Below are 21,160 nucleotides of genomic sequence, written 5' to 3' on the forward strand. Positions count from 1 at the left end.
TTGTGGGCCAAAAATTCGACATCTCTGGTCTAAGACACATATCCTGATGGATGAGCCACATATCTTGATGGACGAGTTCTCTTGATACACACATGTGCGTGTGTACACACACATACACACACACACACACACACACATCCCAAGGCCTATTGAGATGCTTCATCATACAATGGTTGTGACTCAAGAGCTTAATAAGTATTTGTTTAATTGATTGATCAATCAAAACTGTACCATTCAAAGAGAAAACTGACAAGTCTCTGTCACCTTGGAAAGGTTTCAAATATAGTCATATGAAGAGACAAAATATGTTTTTCTAAAACCAGCCTACTTCACTAGAGAAAGGCTCAACACCAATAGTTTGGCTCCTTGGTGGGAAATTTTTTGGCCACAACAATCCAGGATACAAAGACAAGTACAAAATGGTCCTCAGTCCTGTGCTGACTTTCTATTGTTTATTGTAACAATAGTAGCGGGAAAAAGGAGACAGAAGTACTAAAAATTAAATTGTCTATTGGTGTTTAAAATATGAGATCTGAGCTCCTTGACCAATGGCTAAATAGGGAACACATTACCAGAGGAACTGAATCATTTTAATCTTGACATTCTTTGCTATAAATGAAGCCAGATGATAAAAGGAAGTTGCTGCTAAATGGAAGGATGGTTCACAGTTACTCCTTGGAGATGCCAATTAGGAAGTTGGCAGAGCTGGTTTTATCACGCATCCAAAGGCAACAAGAAACATTTCATGGGACATTTAGTCATCTCATATTGCAGTGCTTATGATAATTGTGTGCTGGAAGACAACTGTGAAAACTGTAGCTTATGTATCAAAATCTGTCACAAAGGAATAAGGACACGGAGAAATTCTATGAAATTGATAAGACCCTAAAAATTAAATCAAAATACACTTTAACATGAGGTGATTGAATTTAAGGGGGAGAATAGGTAAGGACAGAGAAAAATATGTTTAATAAGAATTGCTTATGAATAAGAAATGAAATGCCAAAGGCCCTCAGATGACACAAAATACTCATGATTTCCTTAAGAAAGAAATTGGGGAGGTATGAGACATGGTGAGCAACAAATAATGTAACAAAAAATAAAACATTTTATTTTGAGGGATAGAAAGTAAATAATTTTAAATGTGAGATTCATTCATTTTCAAATCAGTTATCAATGTATAGTCAGAGCATCAACTCGTCAAAGCAAAGATGAAGAAAATACAAAACTAGAAGAAAAATGAGAAAAAATATATGGTATGTGATTAAAAACAACTCCAAAAACACAAATTTAAATGCTAGTCATGCCAAAATGAGAAATGGATAGAGGAACCAACCCTAACAGGTCATTTCCTAAGGAAGTTTAACTGATGTAAATTAATTGTCATTAGCCAGCAACACTTAATCTTTCTGCTAAGCAGAGAAACATGGCAGCCAAGAACAACCCTAGTCTAGAACAGAACCTCTTCAGTAGATCTTGCAGAGAAGGATGGCAGAAGATTATAAGCAGAATTGCTTCATAAAACAGTGAGAAGTAGAAGAGGGAAAAACAAATTTACAGACAGCCTGGTGATTGACTCCAAGTATGAAAAATCATCTCAAAGTCAACAGAATAAAAATGGAAAAGGTGCTTAAAATAATTTTTAACATATTCTTTTCCCCATCAAGAGGAGTGAAACCACTGTAGTTGGATTTTAATATTAAAGTACTGAATGAATATGCTGCTTAAGGAAGTGGAAATGGCATTGAATAAAAGAGATGAGAGAAGCAGCTGTTGTACCAACTATACAGTCAGGGCAGCTAGTGGCATTGGACTGGAAGTCAGGAAGACCTTCAGAGATCAAATTCAGCCTCAGACACTTACTAGCAGTATGACCCTGGGCAAGTCACTTAATCTCATAGCCTCAGTGTTCTCATCTGTAAAATGGGAATAATAATAATAGTATCTACCTTGGAAAGTTGCTATGAGGATTAAATGAAATAATATTTGTAAATAACTTTGCAAACCTTAAATTGCTATATAAATGCTAGTTATAAATAAAGGATATCTGCATTGGAGGTGACAAAATTTTGAGACCACTAAGGGAGCAACTTGAGATATCTGAAGATACTAAAGACATCGAGGAAAATAATCTTAGGGGGGCAGCTAGATGGTGCAGTGGATAGAGCACAGGCTCTGGATTCAGGAAGACCTGAATTCAAATCTGACCTCAGACACTTGACACTTACTAGCTGTGTGACCTTGGGCAAGTCACTTTACCCCATTGCCTCACCAAAAAAAAAAAAGTCTTAGACCTTTTTATGATTAAAAGTAGGCCATCAAAAGAATACCAATAACTACTGATCCACATGCTTGCTTTCCCATCACTTAAAAAAATGAAAACAATCTACATATACACAGAAATCATAAGAAAAGAACAGGCAAACTTTCACAAACAATACTTTACATCCTTTATCTTTATAGTCAAAGTGACTGAAAAGTCCAAAGAATCAAGATCCCGCTGGGCTTTATTGTCAATTAGTTATTTTTAAAAAAAGGCATCTTTTCCAAACCATCACTCTAAAGGTTTTCATTCAACAAGATGTCTCCCATGCTAATGTCAAAATTACACAAGATATAACAGGATTGTGACCCATGTACTCTGATCAGTTATACCACACAAGGCATAAATCAGGGAAACACACGCTTTCCAATGGTGCTTGCCATCATTCTGGAAGATAACCAGAACAGAATCACAATCAAAGAAGGATTCCCTATATGTAGTGGGCATCCCTCTAGATGCTCATAGCGTGTGTGTGTGTGTGTGTGTGTGTGTGTGTGTGTGTGTGTGTTGTTGTGATCCTTACCTGTGATTTCAGTGGGTGGATGAACTCCTGATAAGAAAACTCCTTCTACAATTTCATATCAGAAACTTTGACGTCATTTTTTAGTCTTAGAAAGCTGTCTGGAGCATGGAGGACTTGCGTGTCTTTGCTTGGGGTCACATGACCAGGATGGCCCAAGGCAGGACCTGAACCAGCTGTTCCTGACTCAAGTCTGCTCACCGTCCACCATGCCAAGCTGCCTCTCAGATGTTCTCTTGTCACGGGTGATATTCTACTGCTTGCTTCAGGTCCTTCAGAGACTCCGACATAAGCTCCATAACCACTCAAAGCGTTCTACCTAGCTGTCCACACAGCGAGGACAGGCATGAAGGATGTTTATTGTCCAATATGCCGTTGGGTAGACAACTCAGAGAGCTGGTCCATAACTGCGTGTGTGTACACACATAGATATGTATGTATGTGTGCATGTGACCGTGTGCACATGTGATATGCATATATGCATGTGTGTGTTGTGTACGTGTGCATGCGTATATATATATGTATGTATGTATGGGATGTTTGGGAGGGTAGAGGAGTGCTATATACATTCATTTGTTCAGTCGTTTTTCAGTCATGTTTTCTTGGCAAGGATACTGGAGTGGTTTCCATTTCCTTCTCCAGCTCATTTGACGAATGAGGAAATTGAGGCAAATGGGGTTAAGTCATACACACACACACATATACACACAAAGATATTACACAGATATATATGTATCATAGACAAACACCGTCAACAACAACAACAATAATAATAATAGCTAGTATTTATACAGTACTTTAAGGTTAGCAAAATACCTCACAAATATTATTTCATTTCATCTTCACAACAATCCTTGTGAGGTAGGTACTATTATTAGCCTCATTTTACAGATGAAGAAACAGAGGCAAAAGAGGTTAAATGACTCTCCAGGGGTCATTTAGCTAGTAAGTGTCTGAGGCAGGATTAGAACAAATATACATTGATTTGGGCCCAAAATTGAATAGGAGGAGGTGAGCAAGCTGAATTGTCTTTAGGAAACTATATAATGCTTTTAATGACCCTAAAATCAATATTCTCCTGGTGTCGTATGACCACGAGTCATGGGAAACCACAGTCTCCAAAGAACTGAAATTGAGTGTCAATCAAAGGGCAATGGAGTATTGGTTGTGAGCAGACTATAATACATAACAAGCCAAGAATTGCACTTGAAAAACTGTATAAAGGGTGTCATGAAGAGAAATATATATTCAGAAGAAATGAGGGGCTGGTCATGTAGAGAGCTTGAGGAATAACCAACAGATAGTTCACATACTTCATTAGAATTCAAGCAATTATCAAGAGAACTAAAGGGTTCCCAACACATTAGGTAGCCCTCCATTTGGGGGAATTTATTTAATATTTTATAGTATTTATGTATTTCACATAAATAAATGAAAAATTTCAGGATAGAAAATTATGACATGTAAAGGGTGTCCCAAAAGTCTTAGTGTAGTTTTAAGCCATTAGAGATTAAAATTGCATAAGATTTTTGAGACATCCGGTATATCGCTAGATACAAACACAAAATTCTATTACAAAGGACTCTAAGTTACCATCCAAACTCTTTATTGTAATTGAATTTTGTTCTAGTGCTTATTGAATCATAAACGTAAGAGTTTTAAAGCTGGTTAAAATTTTAGAGGACATCTTATTCAATCTTCTCATTTTACAGATGAAGAAACTGAGGCCCAGAGAGGTTAAATAATTAGTCCAAGGTAATAAGGGGCAGAGCTGGGAGTTTTAAATCCCATAAATAGCTAATTTACAACTGGATTTACAACTAATTCCAAAAATCTTCACTCTGCAGCATGTTGCCTCTGTAGACTGTTGGCTGTGTTGGAAATTTTTTTGTTACACAAAGATTTCTGTTATAATGATATTTGTGATATGGGATTTGACCTTTATCATAAAATCACATTGTCATTCATCCTAAATTTTAAGGATATTTAATTCTTCCGACCTCAATATTAGATTTCAAGAAATAAATCATTAAATTCACCATTGGGTTTTTTGGTCTCCCAGTATATCAAATAATTATATGTTGATAAGAACAGGAATATGTGTGGTTCTGACAAAATCATAAAATGTAGCTTTCACTAATGGATTTCTCTTAATTGTATAATTGTTCATAATTTTTACTAAATTAATATTTATAACAAAGAATACTCCAAAAAATGTTTTTACTCACTTGCATTTTCAGACTTAAGCCTTATTACTTCTTCTGTTCTTAATTTCAAAGTTTCCTTTAGGATTGAATTTTCACAGTATATTCTAAAGAAAAAAAATTTTGTCTTATAAATTATGACTGATGATGCCATTCTTTCAATTGAGTTAAAATATTGTCACCATGATAATTAGAATGTAAAAACTAGTTTTTCTTATTTTTAAGTAGTTAGTACATAATTTCTAAATTATGAGTAACACTGAGATAAAGACAATTTAATGGAAAGTGGTCATTTTAAAGTGTTCCCTTTCCCCTGAATTTAAGTAAATTGCTTTACTCAAGTAGTAATTCTCTTCAGAAGCATCTCTGAGCCTTCTGAGTTTTCTGCATAGACCTGTTTTGTACTTTTTGTTTTGCTGTAGTTTTAATTCAATCTAATAGGCATTTGCACATCAATCATATGTTTAGCACAGTCTTAAAAGAAGGGAACAGATAAGGAACATCATCTTATTTCTTTTTTTAAGAGAAAATAATAATAATAACTAGCATTTAAATAGTGCTTTGCAGAACACTTTATATGTTATCTTATCTGATCCTCACAACAACCTTGTGAGGTAGGTGCTATTACTATTCCCATTTTACAAACGAGGAAACTGAGGAGAGAGGGCAAGTGACTTGCCCAAGATCAAATAGCTGGTGTCTAAGGCAGTATTCAAAACTCATGTCTTCATGACTGCAAGACTAGCACTTTATACTAGGTAAATTTCCTAGTGAATCACCTGTATTTGAAAAAAAGTTGGAACATTCATTCCATAGGTTTCTTGGATTACTAGGAACCATTGATTTAAAGAAAGGCATGTTGAAAACTATCTTTACACGTAATTGGAAAAAATAAAATACTTAACGGGAAAAAAGGCATGGGGAGAAGAAAGCTGAAGGACAAAGAAGTTTTACATTTCATTAGACCATTAAAAACTTATAAAACTTATAACTTAAAATGAATGTCAAAATAGTGGTATGGTCATGTGGAAATTCTAGGTGCTTTCTTTCAGTACTGCCCTACCATCTTCAGTCCAACAGTCTTTATTATTGTTTCAAAAAATTTTAGCAATTCAATGAAACGTGCTACCTCTATAAATACAAAGTAAATTAATTCACTTTCCACTATTAACTCAGCACCTATTTATCAGGCAACAGTTAGTTATGTCAATTTCATAGTTTCCCAAACAGGGCCTGCCTATACTGCCCAAAGAAAGGAAATAGGCAGATAGATAAATAAGCAATCAAATGAATGAATGAATGAATACTTTGATAACACCCCTACCATTCTGAGAGCATATTTAACATAGAAAAGATGCTGTGTGTTAGTGACAGCAAAAAAAGGGGAAAAAGTATAGCTCATAAAAAGTATTTTCATAGAAGCAAAATTTAAATACCAAAAAATACTAACATTAATGGGAAAACATGGAATTGGTAAAAAAAAAAAAAAAAAACCCAAAAAACCACATACACAGTCTAGTTTAGGATTAAAACATGAAAGGGGAGACATAGTTAAATTATACTCATTTTGAAGATTTATTTTCATTTGAAAAGAAAAAAATATAGTAGCATACAAACCTGTCATATTTTTGGGCCCAAGATTTCTCTGCAGTTTTAAATCTATCATGATCAAATTCAATTTCCCACTGCAGGGCATTTATTTCCTATGGAAAGGAAAAAAAGTGTCTCATGCCAGTGAATGACTAATCATAAACCCATTCTAATCTAATGTAAATAACTGGTTAAACAGTCAATTACAAGATAAATATTCTCAGGATTACTGAGACATCTTGTTAGTCATGATTATACCTTTAAAGTTGACACATAAAACATTCCTTTCAGTAATTTCTCACATAAACACACACTTGCCAGGTGGTTTGTACTGTGTGAACTCCAGGGATGAGCACGGGGAGCTATTGATCTAACTTTCATATGTTTTGTTGTTTTACCTCTTGGCTTCAATGACAATATAACCTGTCTAGCACAGAGGTGGAGAACAAATGGAGTAAAACTACAAAAGTCCTGGACTGCGTCAACTACTTGTGAAAACAGCAATCAAAAGTTACTTTCACCAGATGAATTTTAAATACCAGTTTAATTTCAAATCTAATCAAGTGAATCTAATCTAGAAGAATCTATTAGGCAAACATACAAATAAATATAATAGAAGTCAGAATGTAGTAAGTTCCATTAAAACAATTATTCAACAAAATGCAAAACTAGGGAGGGGAAAGGAACAAGAAAGAGGAAGATGAAGGCCTCATAACCTGGACCCTCAAGAGCTGAAAGCGATAAATGTAGACTTTAGTTTCAAAGTTGTGCTGCATTATACAGGTCTACTCTGAAAGCTGTTCTTACCTTTTCCAAAGATTTCTTCTGTTCTTGTGATTTTTGAAGTATTTCTTTGGTATGGCTAGTAGCTTTATCAAATATTGCCTAACCAAAACAAAGTTTAACTATTATTCATTTAAAGCTCACCAATAATCATTCCTATATGTATATTGAAAGTTTTTTTAATTACCATAGTATAGAAGAGAATATACATTTGACTTAAAATAGATAATTGCATGATGGTTAATGCTGAAACAACTGAAATAATAAATTATAAAACAGCTCTGGTACAATATTCCATAATATATTGTTTTAATACCAACTTAGAAATTTGCTAATTTTGGGCAAAGATTAAAAGGCATATTAGACAACCCTCAAATGTCTATGTGACAAATATCTTTTCTAGCAAAATAAATTTCATCTCTAATAGCCAAAAAGAGAAGTATTATGCCATCAATATAGTGACATAGCTAGGAATTTTGGACTCCCAACCAAAAATTTCTGGAAGGCCTCCCAACTAGTCTACCATGTTAAAATTTCCCTTTTAATAGAAGGAAGTCCAGGAAAAAAAAATCACAAACAGGACAACTTTGAAAGCTACAGGATAAATTTATTACATATTTTATAACCATATAGCATATAATTAAAAAGAAAAGCAAGTTGCACATGAAAGAGATCCATAGTTTCACTATAAGCCACTTTTTTCTGTTCTATTATGTATATGGAAATGCTCATTTTATTTAATGTTTGTTCAAAATAAAAATAAATTAACTTTTAAAGAGCAAAATAGCCCCACACTTCCCATCTCAAGTCCTGTATCTCATCTCTATTAGTAGTTCCTTAAGGGAAAACAAAAGACCAAAATTTATTTGGGAGGAAGCAGATTTCTATAAGTTCATATCATTAATAGCTGACAGCTCAAATAATTTTATATTTAGTCAACTTGTAGTGACTGAGAATGACGCAACTGAGGAAGTGAATAAACTAAAAGGTTAAAAAAAAAGAAATAAAGGGTTAGCAAAAAGCAGAGACAGAATTAAGAAAACTAGATTCTTGATTAACATTTAAAATTGGAAACCATGCCACTTAAAGATATGTGTACATGATTATAACTATTTTTAATCAGCTTTTTTTTTTACCATGCTTTGGAGAATTTTCAGTGCTTCCCTTTTCCCCTCCAGTTGTCTTTGTGATGCTTCAAGCTCAATTCGTAGAACCTCTACTTCCTAAACAAGGAAAAGTACAGAAAAAGTAAAGCTAGGCTCCTCTCCCTCCTTCACACACCCATGTATAAAACACAAATTCAATTAACTTATATTTAATTATGGCCTCAGAACAGTGTATGTATAAATAAACGACCGACAGGTTAAAAATTGAATGCCTCGGGGCAGCTAGGTGGTGAAGTGGATAGAACACCAGCCCTGGATTCAGGAGGACCTGAGTTCAAATCCTGCTTCAGACACATAACACTTACTAGCTGTGTGACCCTGGGCAAATCACTTAACCCCATTGCCTAGCCCCCCCCCAAAAAATTGAATGCCCCATTGCAAATCAAATAATTAGTATGACTAGAATTTTGAAGACTTTGCTCTTGCTTCATTAGATCATTTGAGGGCATCCCAGGGCAGCCAAAAGTGAGGGGTTACTTAACATCCAAGTAGAAAGTTACAAACACAGCTTCATACCTACTTGCTTGAGTTCAATCCTCTCACTCTAAATCTCCCTCTCTGCAAAAGTCAGCCCTTATGAATATGCTCATTTCTATACTTCTGAACTACTCTTTGTTCTTCTGCATTCCAGGGCAAGCTACTCAAGACTACACATTTCAGGAAAGCAGGGAGACAGGAGGAAGGAGGTGAAGGACATATGCATGGCTATATTCTTAAAGAGAGAGCTTTGAAAGAGGAAGCTTGAAGGGTTCATTACCAAACATAATCCCTTTGAGAGACAATGGGGGTGAAGATGAAAGGCAATGACTCTGGGCCTGAAACAGGGAACATGCTGTGACTTAGTGACAACATCTAGAAAATTAAATATTTGCATTTCATATGCCTTTAATATTACTTAAATCTTCATTTTGGATTCACATAGTTTTCACACTTAGCAAAGATCAAAGAACCTACCTGTAAAACATCATGAAGCCATTGCCTTAATTCTTCATTTGATAATTCTGAATCAGTAAAATCTATGAAATTAAATGTATTAATTTAGTACTTCTAACATTTAAGTAGAGAAAATATATCCTTTTTCATAAGAAATCAAATACACTTTTTTTCCAAATCACAAGTGAGATCCAAATTTGCACATACTATTCAGTCTAACAGTTCACAAATTAAGATTAAATTAAAAAAAAAAAGATACATACCAACAGTAAGAACTCATTCTGTAATAGGTAAAGAAAGGGCCATGGCAGAGATTCTAATCTAATGCTAGGTATTGCCTCCATGGATAAACCTAATGGAAAAGTAATTTGGAGAGCATATAATTTTATTATAATATATTTAGATTCAATTAATTAATATTTGTTAAGCCCTTACTATATGCCAGGCACTGTGTTAAGTAAGCACTAGGTTTCAATTTCATCAATAAAATTATAGGGATATTTGAGTCAGGAATATTGTGATATATTACATATAATTTCACAAGAATAATGATGAAAATTAATTTGTAACTTCAGTTACCTCTTCCCTTTCTGAAACTGGACTCAATTTTGCATAGAATTTCTAAAGGTTAACCTTATGTGAATAAAAGTGAGGTAAGAAACACAGTCCTTATTTCTGTTGTGACAATAACACGGAAAAACACAGATGACCAATCTTCAAGTGAGCAGTTAAGAAGGAGAAATTGTTAAAGTGTTTTGAGTGAATTTAAATAAAAAGAAGGTATTACCATTGGTAAAATATTACTAATACTCCTTTCTTCTTCATTGATATTTTGAACATTAACCAAAATGTTAGTAATTGAGGTACAATTTACATCATGGTTTTTTCCCTGAGTCTCTATGAAAGTATGATTTCTTTCTTTTTTTTTTTTATATCATCACTATTTCTAAATAACCACCTCCCATTAGAATTCTCCCTTTTACGAAAAGGGTACCATTAAAGCAAAACAGATTTATGACCCTGCCTAACTGCAGAAAAATTCCATAGCAATAGTTCACCTCCTCTCAGTCTTTTCCCAACAAGATTGGTCATAGTACCTCAGTTTTGATTTTTTAGTATTACTTTCCTTTACCTCATTGTGTTCATTTTGGGCTTTATTATTCTCAGTTCCTCTTACTTTGCTCTGTAGCAATTCATAGAAAGTCTTTACATGCTTCTCTAAATTCTTCATATATCATTTCTTTCAGTACAAAAATATCTCATTATATTCATAGACCACATTTTGTTCAGCCATTCCTCAAATAATGGGCATCCACTTTATTTCCAGTTTTATGCTACCTCAAAAAGCACTGCTATGAGTGTTTGGAAACTTTACATAAGATTTTTCTGTTGTTTTACTTCCTTGGGTACATGCCTAGCAACAGAATTCCTGAGTGAGGGGCATCTAGGTGGTGCAGTGGATACAGCACCAGCCCTGGAGTCAGGAGGACCTGAGTTCAAATTCAGTCTCAAACCAGATACTTGACACAGACACTTACTAGCTATGTGACCCTGGGCAAGTCACTTTACCCCAATTGCCTTGCAAAAAAAAAAAAAAAAAAAAAGAATTCCTGAGTCAAAGGGTATGAATAATTCACTCCAAATTGTTTCCCAGACGGTTGCAGCAATTCATAGCTCCATCAACAACAATGTATTTGTTTGCCTGTCTCTCCACTGTTGTTTCAACATTGACTCCTTCCATCTTTTTGTCATCTTTGCTAATTTGGGATGAAATATGAATTATTACAGTTTGCATCTCTCTCATTATTAGTGATTTAGAACATTTTTTCACATGCATTATTTGCATATCTTTTGAAAACTTCATAATCTTTGATCATTTGTGATAGGATTTCAAGAACTGGTTAACCCAGTGGAATATCTTGAGGTCACAGTAGCAGAGCTGGTGGGATACAGTTAAAAAATGACAGTGCGATCACATGAATCATAGGATTTAGAGCTAGAAAAAATCTTTAAAAAAGATCATCTAATCCAAGTCTTCAATTTTACAGGTCTAGCAAAAGATCTTAAACAATTCTAAAAGAAACAATATGACTAGAATATTAGAAGTTGGTACAGAAAGGGACATAAAAACTTATCCATATCAACTATCCATTCTACATATGGGAAACTAGGAACAAATAGTTTGGCCCTATGGGCAGCTAGGTGACTCAGTGGATAGAGTACAAGGCCTGAAATCAGGAAGACTCATCTTCCTGAGTTCAAATCTGGCCTCAGACACTTACTAGCTATGTAACCTTGGACATGTCACTTAACCCTGCTTGCCTCAGTTTCCTCATCTATAAAATGAGTTGGAGAAGGAAATGACAAACCACTCCAGTATCTTTGCCAAGAAAACCCCAAATGGGATTATGAAGAGTCAGACATGACTGAAATGACCCAATAACAACATGGCCCAAATAAGTTATTTGACTTGCTTAGAGTCACATACATAGCATCTTCATTAGAAGTATTACATAAATGTGAGTTATCATTATTAGTGTCAGATCCCTTTATAGTCTCTAGAAAATTTCCTACTCCAATGCTTTATTATACCATGGAGGTGACCCTGGGTCCTAGAAAGCTAGCTAGGTCAGTAAAATATAAAGCCTCAGCAGATTTCACACAAGGGAAACTGACTGCCACATGATGAACAACCAAACTAAGTAGCAGGATCATCACCAACAGGTTGGCCAGCAGATGAAACTTTTAGCCATAGTGACGCATGAAACAGATAACAATGAGTCTCAGTTCTGTGACATCTACTTCTACTTCTGTTGACTATTGTGAAGTATTAGAAAAAAGGGCAAAAGATTCCATATTAGATAAGTGGCCAAAGGATATGAACAGCTTTCAAAAAAAAAAAAGAAATGCAAATTGATCAACACCATATTAAAAAAAATACTCGGAGTCATTAGTAATAAGAGAAATACAAATCAAAACAAGTTTAGGGTTTCCCTTCACAAACTGGCAAAGATGATAAAAGATGGGAATAGTCAATGTTGGAAGTACAATGCTGTGAGAAGACAGGTACACTAACACACAGTTAGTTGATGGAGCTAAGAAATGGTTGAGGAACATTTTAGGACAGTTTAAAAGTATGTGATCAAAGTGAATGAGCTGTTCATACCCATAATCCCAGCAATACATACCACCACTGGCACACACTGCAAGGACCAAGACAGAAGGAACCTGGAGGTACAAAGACAAGAATAAAACTATCCCTGCCCTCAAGGAGTTTATATTCTACTGGGAGGAGGAGGGAAGAGACATATGCACAAGCAAATAAACACATATGTGTATAGGTAAATACACACACACACACACACACACACACACACACACACACAACATTTCAAAAGGAAAATAGGGCTAACAACTATGAAGATAATGGGGAAAGGCCTGAGCTGGGCTCTGAATGAAGCTAGAAACGCTATGAGGCAGAGGGAGCACATTCCAGATATGGGAGACTGCTTGTGCAAAGGCAGAGGTGAGAAATAGAATGTCATAAATGGGGAACAGTTAGCAATTGCATATGATTGGAACAATGATATTTTACTAGTCATCTGCATAAAGATGATAATGAGTGTAGAAAGGGAAATTATATGAAATAAGATGGGAAGTCCATCAACTAGCATTTATTAAATCAAGTAGGTAGGAAACATGGAGGGGTTTAAATAGCAGGTTTTAAAAAATAAAACAGGGTTAGCGGTTTATATTTTACTCAAGGAGCAAGGAGAATTTTTTGAAGATTTTCTGGGGGAATGAAGTATGAAATGAGTGTGAAATGTTTTAGGTCTATTAATTTAGCAGTCATGTAGAAGCTGTATTGGACAGGGGAAAGACTGGAGGTGGGATGACCTCTAGTGGTAGAGATAGGATATTCACTAGTTCAGGTGAGATGGGATGAGGGCATAAACTGGGGTAGAGACTGTGATCAAGGAGAGAAGGAATGAATGCAATGTATGTTATGGAGTTATAATTAACAAAGCTTCATTGAGTGGATGCAGGAGGTGAGGGAGTGGGAAAAGTCAAGGATGACTCCAAGATTGTGAACCTAGGTAACCAAAGTGTTGGTGGTGCTCTCAACAGAGATTTGGAGGAGGGAGGGATTTAGGGGTGGGAATACTTAAAGAAATTAATTTAGAATATTCACTCGTAGGCCAAACACTGAAGCCGAAGTTTAAATATTTTGGCTATATAATGAGAAGATGGGACTCACTGGAAAAAACCCTGATGTTGGGAAAGATTGAAGGCAAAAGGAGAAGGGGATAGCAGAGGATGAGATGGATAGATAGTGCCATGGAAACAATGAGCATGAATTTGAACAGACTTCAAGAAATAGTGGAGGACTGAAGTGCCTGGCGTGCTATGGTCCGTGGGCCACAAAGAGTGGGACACAACTGGACAAGAACAGAAAAAAACAACTTAATGAGGTCCATTTGAGACCTGTTCAGTTTTAAGCCCTTATTGGACATCTAGGTGAAGATGTCCAGAAGGCAATTGCTAAGGGGGGGTGGGTGTAGTTAGGAGGGAGATTAGGGATGGAGATATAAATTTGGAAGTCATCTGCATAAAGATGATAATTTTACACATGAGAGCTGATGAGTACATCAAGGAAGAGGTCCCATATATACCAAAGTATTTAAGGCAGCACTTTTGTGGTAGCAAAACAAACTGGAAAAAAAAAAGTGAGTGCTCATACCAACAATCCTATGAAGTAGCCAGAAGAAGAGAATTTCTAAAGGTATAACTGAGTACTCAAATCAAAGTGTTAGAAAGACTTTAACTTGCTATAATCATTCAGAATAAGGGAGGGAAAAAATGAGAAATTTTGTCTTACCGGCACAATTTTGTCGTTTACAATGTGAATTATGATGCTTGATATAATGAAAAATGGCACTGCTGCTTTCTTCCCCCTTTTCTGGGGATGAATGAAAGGATCCTTTTCTGGAATTAGATGCATTTGAATCTTCCATTCCATAAATACCACCAGGTTTTCTGCCAAGTCCATTTCCTAGATCGCCATCTATCATGTCATCTTCCCCTCCAAAGGTTTCCTCCTCCAGTTTCATGGGTAATTCAATCACCACACTCATTAGTCAAATGTGCTTTTAATAGAGGAACACGCTTATCTATAGATAAGAGAAATAGTCATAACACTTGAATTTAACAAAAAGGTCAAATTTGGGGGGAATGAATGGAATGCTCTCAGTACTCTAAATAACTACCTGAACATGCCATCAATGCAAAAATACCAACAATAACAACAAACTTCATTGCAAACAAAGAAACTCAAAAATCACATGACCACCATACTGATTTTACTTGCTAAAATGTAAAAATAAAAATCCTAAGCACTCCTGATTCCAAACTGTTGAAAATTTGAGAGTAATTGTTTCCTCTGAATTCAACATCCTACTGATCAAAACAAACAAACCCAGTGCCTTCCAGCAAGACAGGGCATTATCAGCTTTTTCGAAGGTATAACAAAATAAAATAGTTTAGTACTACTTTAAAGGAGGTAGATCAGAGGATGAATGCTCTCATCAAACTGTTAAGATATATGTAGTTGAAGCCACCACCACAGTCACCACAGTCCCAAGGAACTATTGCTTTGCAAGTAACTATTGAAATGAAGTCAAAGTTTTTAATGACTTGACAGTAAGGGAATCTTCTAAACATGAGGAAAGGAAGAGAAAGAACAGAAGGCAGGAAGGAAGAGAAAGAAAGAAAGAAAGAAAGAAAGAAAGAAAGAAAGAAAGAAAGAAAGGAAGGAAGGAAGGAAGGAAGGAAGGAAGGAAGGAAGGAAGAAAGAAAGAAAGAAAAGAAAGAGAAATAGAGAAAGAAAGAAAAAGGAGGAAGGAAGAAAGGAAGAAAGGAGGAAAGGAAGGAAGGAAGGAAGAGAGGGAAAAAAGAAAATAAATCTCTCCTGTTTAAGTAATGGCAAAAAACAGTGGAGGAAACAAAGCAGATATTGTTGGATGACAATGGTGATATTGTCAACTTTGTGAAGTTGACACCTCTGAATTTCTGCCAATATTGCTTGTATGATGCCAGAAGGAAAACAGACTAAGAAATAAGACCCTGTCTTTACACTCTGAGATCTTGAAAGTGCAACTTTAAAAAAAAAAAGATGATGTATTCTAGTCCTAAAGATGCCATTAAAAAAATTTTACAGGTATTGAATACATGTCAAATAAATAGCTTGATATTAAGTGCTATTTGGCAATTGGAATGAAATTGGTTGGCAATGTAGTTTTATTTGAAGGAAGACTCTTATAAAATGAAAGTGGAGTGTCATACAGATATATGTAGCTTCCATTTCTGAATCTCTATCAACTGAAAGAGATTTTGACCCTTCCTACTATACCCTCCCAGAAAACATTAAGATATCACTACATCAAGATATCACACCTACCAATAATTTTATTTTACTTATTGGAGAATACACCAAGGTGGAAGGATATTTCTTGATTCTTCTCTCCCACCAAGAGCAATGGTATCTTATAGCAGAAAGCACATGGCCATAGTACACGTGTTTATATGCAGGCTGATTCAAGACTATGGCTTCCTGAACCCTAAGGTTCTGTTTGGACAATCCCTAGATATAATCTAGCCTACTAGCAACAGAAGGGTCAGCACCTACTTTAAAGGTTGCTTCATGGGTAAAATCCAAGTTTAAGAGTTCCCAATTTTGAAAGTTCCAAGCACTCTATCTTCTAGAGAGAGGATTCCCTAATACATCCAGATCCTTGGAGATAGAAAAAGCCAGTCCATATGACTCCTATGCAGCATCATATTTGGACTGCAGGACCACTGAAGACTTCAGCTGAGTCAGAAGCTTGGTCTCGTAGAAACCCAGTGGAATATAATCTAGCAGAGATTGTGAGACCAATACAATCAGGAACAGTTCAAGGCCAACAATGACCTTGAATATTAGGGATATGAAATATCCCCTCCAACATGCCATGACCATACATGACTCTACTGTGTGAATCTTACTACTCATGACTTATATGTATATAAACATATCCTTTCTAAGGTTAGGTATATTTGTAAGAGAGGTTTATGGGATATATTTTGTTTCTATTCTTCATACAACCCATTTCAGTAAATGCCTTACTTAAAGCTAACTGTGTCCTCTGGCTGACTACAGAAAGGTAAATACATCAGTAGGAGCTTATGTGCGATAGCTTGAGGAGTTGAGGATTCACAGATGCTTTGAATTTGAAATAGCCATCCAACCCAACCTTTGAGTTAGCACTAGCTACAAAAGTCTAAGCACTCCACAAAATTTGAAAAGTTTTAGGAATAAAATCAATTTTAAATGATGAAGACATCCCTTGACCATGGCTGGACCTTGACAAAACTGTAAAGCAAGCAAATTCCTCCCTGTCCCAGTTTTTCCTTTCTCTATTCTTTTATCCCTTCTATGCTTCATCATAAGAAGAATGTAGGTTCCTTTGGGAAGTTTTTGGTTTTTGTATTCCCTGTGCCTAGTACAGTGCCCTGGACATACTAGGCATTTAATAAATACTCACTGAATTGAATATCTATACTCTCCCTTCCTCACCTTCATCTAAAACCAATGGAGAAAGAATCTTAGAATCCCATTTATTTTTAATAAGTCTTGACAAGTTATCTCTCCAAAATCCATTTGTATTTAAGCAAAGGAATGGATTTCTAATTGTGGAATCCTAAGAATCTAGGTGGTGGAGAGTGCAGATTAAAGCATTTTCAGGGAGAATAAGGTCTTATAGTGCCTCTGAAATTACATCCGTTTGTCCAGTACCTACTGTTCCTAATCAAAGCCTGGCCCAGTTCTTCATTTCATGCTTTCATTTCCATTTCTAGCCAGGCACAGTAAAGCAGATACTTTGAATGCATACATGTTAAGAGAAGAAGGTAAGGAAACAAGCATTTATTAAGTGCCTACTATGTGCCAAGGCATTTTGCTGAGCAATTTACAAATGTTATCTCATTTGATTCTCTCAACAACTCTGGGAAATGGGTGCTATTACCCTCATTTTGAAGTTGAGGAAACTGAGGCAAGAGGTTAAGTGACTTGCCTAGGGTTCCAAAGTTAGTAATCTGGACAAAGTCCACATTTGAACTCAGGTCTTCTGACTCCAGGCCCAGGGTGTTCTGTCCACTGAGCCCCAACAAAACAAATCCTCTGAGATGTTCCCCTCTTTACCCCCAAAAGCTGCTAACAACTAGCCTGCAATCCTGGGAAAGGTCCCACTGTATTCTGTGGTACTACTATTTGTCCTTATTTCTCAAGGAAAACTGATAAGAGAAATGCCCTAATGAGAATGAAGTTTCACCTTAGTATCCTCTCATGTACTGTTGCCTCCTACCTTTTGAAGGGTGATTGCTAAAAAGAATGCAACAAAATTCTAAGCCTCCTCCCTCCTGTGCAAAATGGGATAATCGTAGGTATAATTTCAAACCAGCTGCTTCACTGCAGTCATTTAAATATTCCATGGTTTTCTTCATAACAACTCATATCTCTCTAGGGCTTCAAGCTTACACAGTACCTTCCTCACAACAACCCTGTGTAAGACAGGTAGTGTAATATTATTATTATTATTATCCCTATTTACTGAAGAGAAAACTGAGGCCCAAAAAACAGAAGCAATTTGCTCCAAAGACACACCCACAGTATGTGACAGTCTGAATTTGAACCCATGCCTCCTGACTCCAAATCTACTCTAATCCCATTGTACTATATTAATAGCTTCCAAATAAACTGATTACAAATTGGTATTTAAAAAAAAAACTATCACTTTTGCATAACCTTAAAAAGATAAGCCACAAAAGTACAACATATAATGACTATAACAATGTAAATGAAAAGATCCCTAAAAGGAAGTTGAACTTGGAGTAACTGAAAAACCTAAGGAAGGAAGGGCCTGGAGAAGAGAGATGATAAAACATACCTCCTCCCTCACTGCAGAGAGGTGGGAGACTACTAAGGGGCCTAAGAGGGCATAAATATGCACTGTCAAAAAAGGTTTCTGTGTTGGATGTTTTGGCTTAATTGTTTTTCTTTGTCACAAGGGAGGGTGGGAAACCACTATGATGTAAAGACAAAAGGCACCAAAATAAAATGTATTTTTTAAAGATGAGTATTTTGTGTGATGTTAACAGAATTCAACTTAGGTGATAATCCTCAAGAAACATGGCAAAATCTGGGAAAACAAATGCATCTTGCACCTCCTCTCTAAACAACTGGTTGGCCAGAGCTCCAAAGAAATGCAATTTTACTGCCATGGACCCTCAACTTGAGTATCTTCTATACCATGACAGCTAGACATAGGTCAGGAAATAAGGAGTTCGGCTATCCCTTGGAGTCACTGACTTAAAAATAAGGTTTACAAATAATAAAAAGAATAATGGCTAATCTAGCAATTTTTAATACTTTTTGATGTGAGGACCCTCATAAAAATTATTCAGGACCCCCACCAAGAGCTTTTGTTTATGTGTGTTATATTTATCAAGATTTACCCTATTAAAAAGGGTAGCTAGGTGGCCCAGTGGACAGATCACCAAGCCTGGAGTCAGGAAGACCTGAGTTCAAATCCAGCCTCAGATACTTACCAGCTATGTGACCCTAAGCAAGCCACTTAATCCTTATTTGCCTCAGTTTCCTCATCTGTAAAATGAGCTGGTGAAGGAAATGGCATACCACTCCAGTATCTTTGCCAATAAAACCCCAAAAGCAGTCATAAAAAGTTGGACACAACTGAAAATTACCATACAATATCCACCTTAAATGAAAACATCTTAGTATCATTAAGAAAAAGTTTTAACTTCGTGTACCTCCTGAAACCATCTTGGGGACCACTATGGGTCCCTGATTATACTCTGAGGACAAAACCACAGGCTAATCAAACAACTCTTTATTAGGTTGAGAAAATGCTTCATAGCTATTCAAAAGAACAACTGCATAGGTTACGTTAACATAAAGATGCATATGATATTTATTTGGCCAGAATCATGATTTCATTGATAAAGGCTATTGCCAGTGAAGAAATACACCTCTACAAACAAAAAAAAATCTACTATTCTGCAACTTATTGTCTCAGAGACTTGCCCAGGGTCACATAGCCTTTTGTCTCTGAGATACACACATGTGTATGAGGAAGGACTTGAACCCAGATCTTCCTGACTTAAAAGTTGGCTCTCTTTTTTTTTTTTTGGTGAGGCAATTGGGGTTAAGTGACTTGCACAAGGTCACACAGCTAGTAGGTGTCAAGTGTTTTTGGTCTGAGGCCGGATTTGAACTCAGGTCCTCCTGACTTCAGGGCCACCTAGCTGCCCCAAAAGTTGGCTCTCTAATACACTAGGCCACACTACTAGTGAAATAACTTTGAAAAAAGTGGAAAATACTTAACCCCGACTATCTCACTAAAAAAAAAAAAAAAAAAAAAAAGCAAAAACAAAAACAAAAAGGGGCAGCTAGGGGGCGGAGTTGATAGAGCTCTGACCTTGGAGTCAGGAGGAACCGAGTTCAAATACAGCCCCAGACACTTGACACTGTGTGACTCTGGGCAAGTCACTTAACCCTGACTGCTTCACCAAAAAAAAAAAAAAAAAAAAAAAAGGCAAAAACAAAAAGTGAAAAAAGTGGAAAATAAAATCATAAGACTCTAGAACTAGAAGAGGGCCCTAGAGCAATGGGGTTCCTCAAAAGGAACATTGACCTTGGAATTAGAGGGTCTGGGTTAAAATCCCACTCATCCCCATGCTTACTACTTGTGACTTTAGGCAGGTCACTTATCCTGGGCCTCCATTTCTTCACCTGCAAAATGAAGGGTTTGGACACCTGTAAAATTATAGGTTCTGCACCTATAATCCTGTGATCAGCTGGTCCAACACTCTCATCTTAGAGCTGAGGAAGGCAATGCAAAAAAGAATCAAAAAGACTTAATCAGGATTAGAAAGCTAACAACCAGTAGAGCACAAAGTTGAGTTTACTCAAATACTAAATTTAGTGCTTTCAATTTTATCGTTCTGTCTTTGTATATAGAGCGCAATTATACCTTGTTAAGAACTATATTAACAAGGATGATAAAAGAGATTAGAGTGCTGTAAATGGAGTTCAATGTCCATTAGAGCTTTGGGGGACCTATTTTTGGGTATAAATTAGTCAGTCACATTTATGAGCTACTTACTATATGCCAGGCAGGCATGGTGTTAAATGCTGGGGATACAAAGAAAAGCAAAAACAGACCCTGCCCTCAAGGAGCTTACATTCTAATGGGGAAGACATCCTGTAAATAACTAGGTACATACCAGTTATATACAGAGTAGGTGGAAGGCATTAGCAGCTGATGGAGATCAGGAAAAGCCTTTTTTGAAAGAGAGGATTTGAGTTAAGTTTTGAAGGAAGCCAGGAAAACCAAGAGGTAGAGGTGAAAGGGTGGAGTATTACAGGCATAGGGCACAACCAGTGAGAAGAAAGAGATGTGAGATGAAATATGGTGCTCCAGGAAGTGCAACTAGGCTGGTGTAGATGGATCATCCAGTTTGTGGGGGAAAGTAAAGAAGGAAGAACCCTGGAAAGGTGGGAAGTGGCCAGTCTATAAAGATATTT

At 36.2% G+C, this 21,160-nt stretch overlaps 1 protein-coding gene across 3 annotated transcripts in view; it reads right to left on the reverse strand.

Annotated features, from left to right (window-relative positions):
• Positions 1 to 21,160, reverse strand: part of CCDC125 (coiled-coil domain containing 125) — a 52,835-nt gene that overhangs the window by 19,978 nt on the left and 11,697 nt on the right. The window contains exons 1-7 of one of the 3 annotated variants that reach the window (XM_027864142.1): positions 14,399 to 14,651; positions 12,708 to 12,747; positions 9,541 to 9,602; positions 8,557 to 8,643; positions 7,445 to 7,522; positions 6,665 to 6,750; positions 5,072 to 5,154 (exon numbers count right to left, since the gene is read on the reverse strand). In XM_027864142.1, the coding sequence (XP_027719943.1) occupies positions 5,072 to 5,154; positions 6,665 to 6,750; positions 7,445 to 7,522; positions 8,557 to 8,643; positions 9,541 to 9,602; positions 12,708 to 12,747; positions 14,399 to 14,569 (607 nt within the window). In that variant the 5' untranslated portion in view covers positions 14,570 to 14,651. Of the gene's footprint in view, positions 1 to 5,071; positions 5,155 to 6,664; positions 6,751 to 7,444; positions 7,523 to 8,556; positions 8,644 to 9,540; positions 9,603 to 12,707; positions 12,748 to 14,398; positions 14,691 to 21,160 lie in introns of those variants that run through there. The other 2 variants (XM_027864141.1, XM_027864143.1) reach the window with 2 other exon arrangements.

The sequence above is a fragment of the Vombatus ursinus genome, unplaced genomic scaffold, assembly GCF_900497805.2.
Source record: "Vombatus ursinus unplaced genomic scaffold, bare-nosed wombat genome assembly UNPS02014774.1, whole genome shotgun sequence".
Classification (NCBI taxonomy): domain Eukaryota; kingdom Metazoa; phylum Chordata; class Mammalia; order Diprotodontia; family Vombatidae; genus Vombatus; species Vombatus ursinus.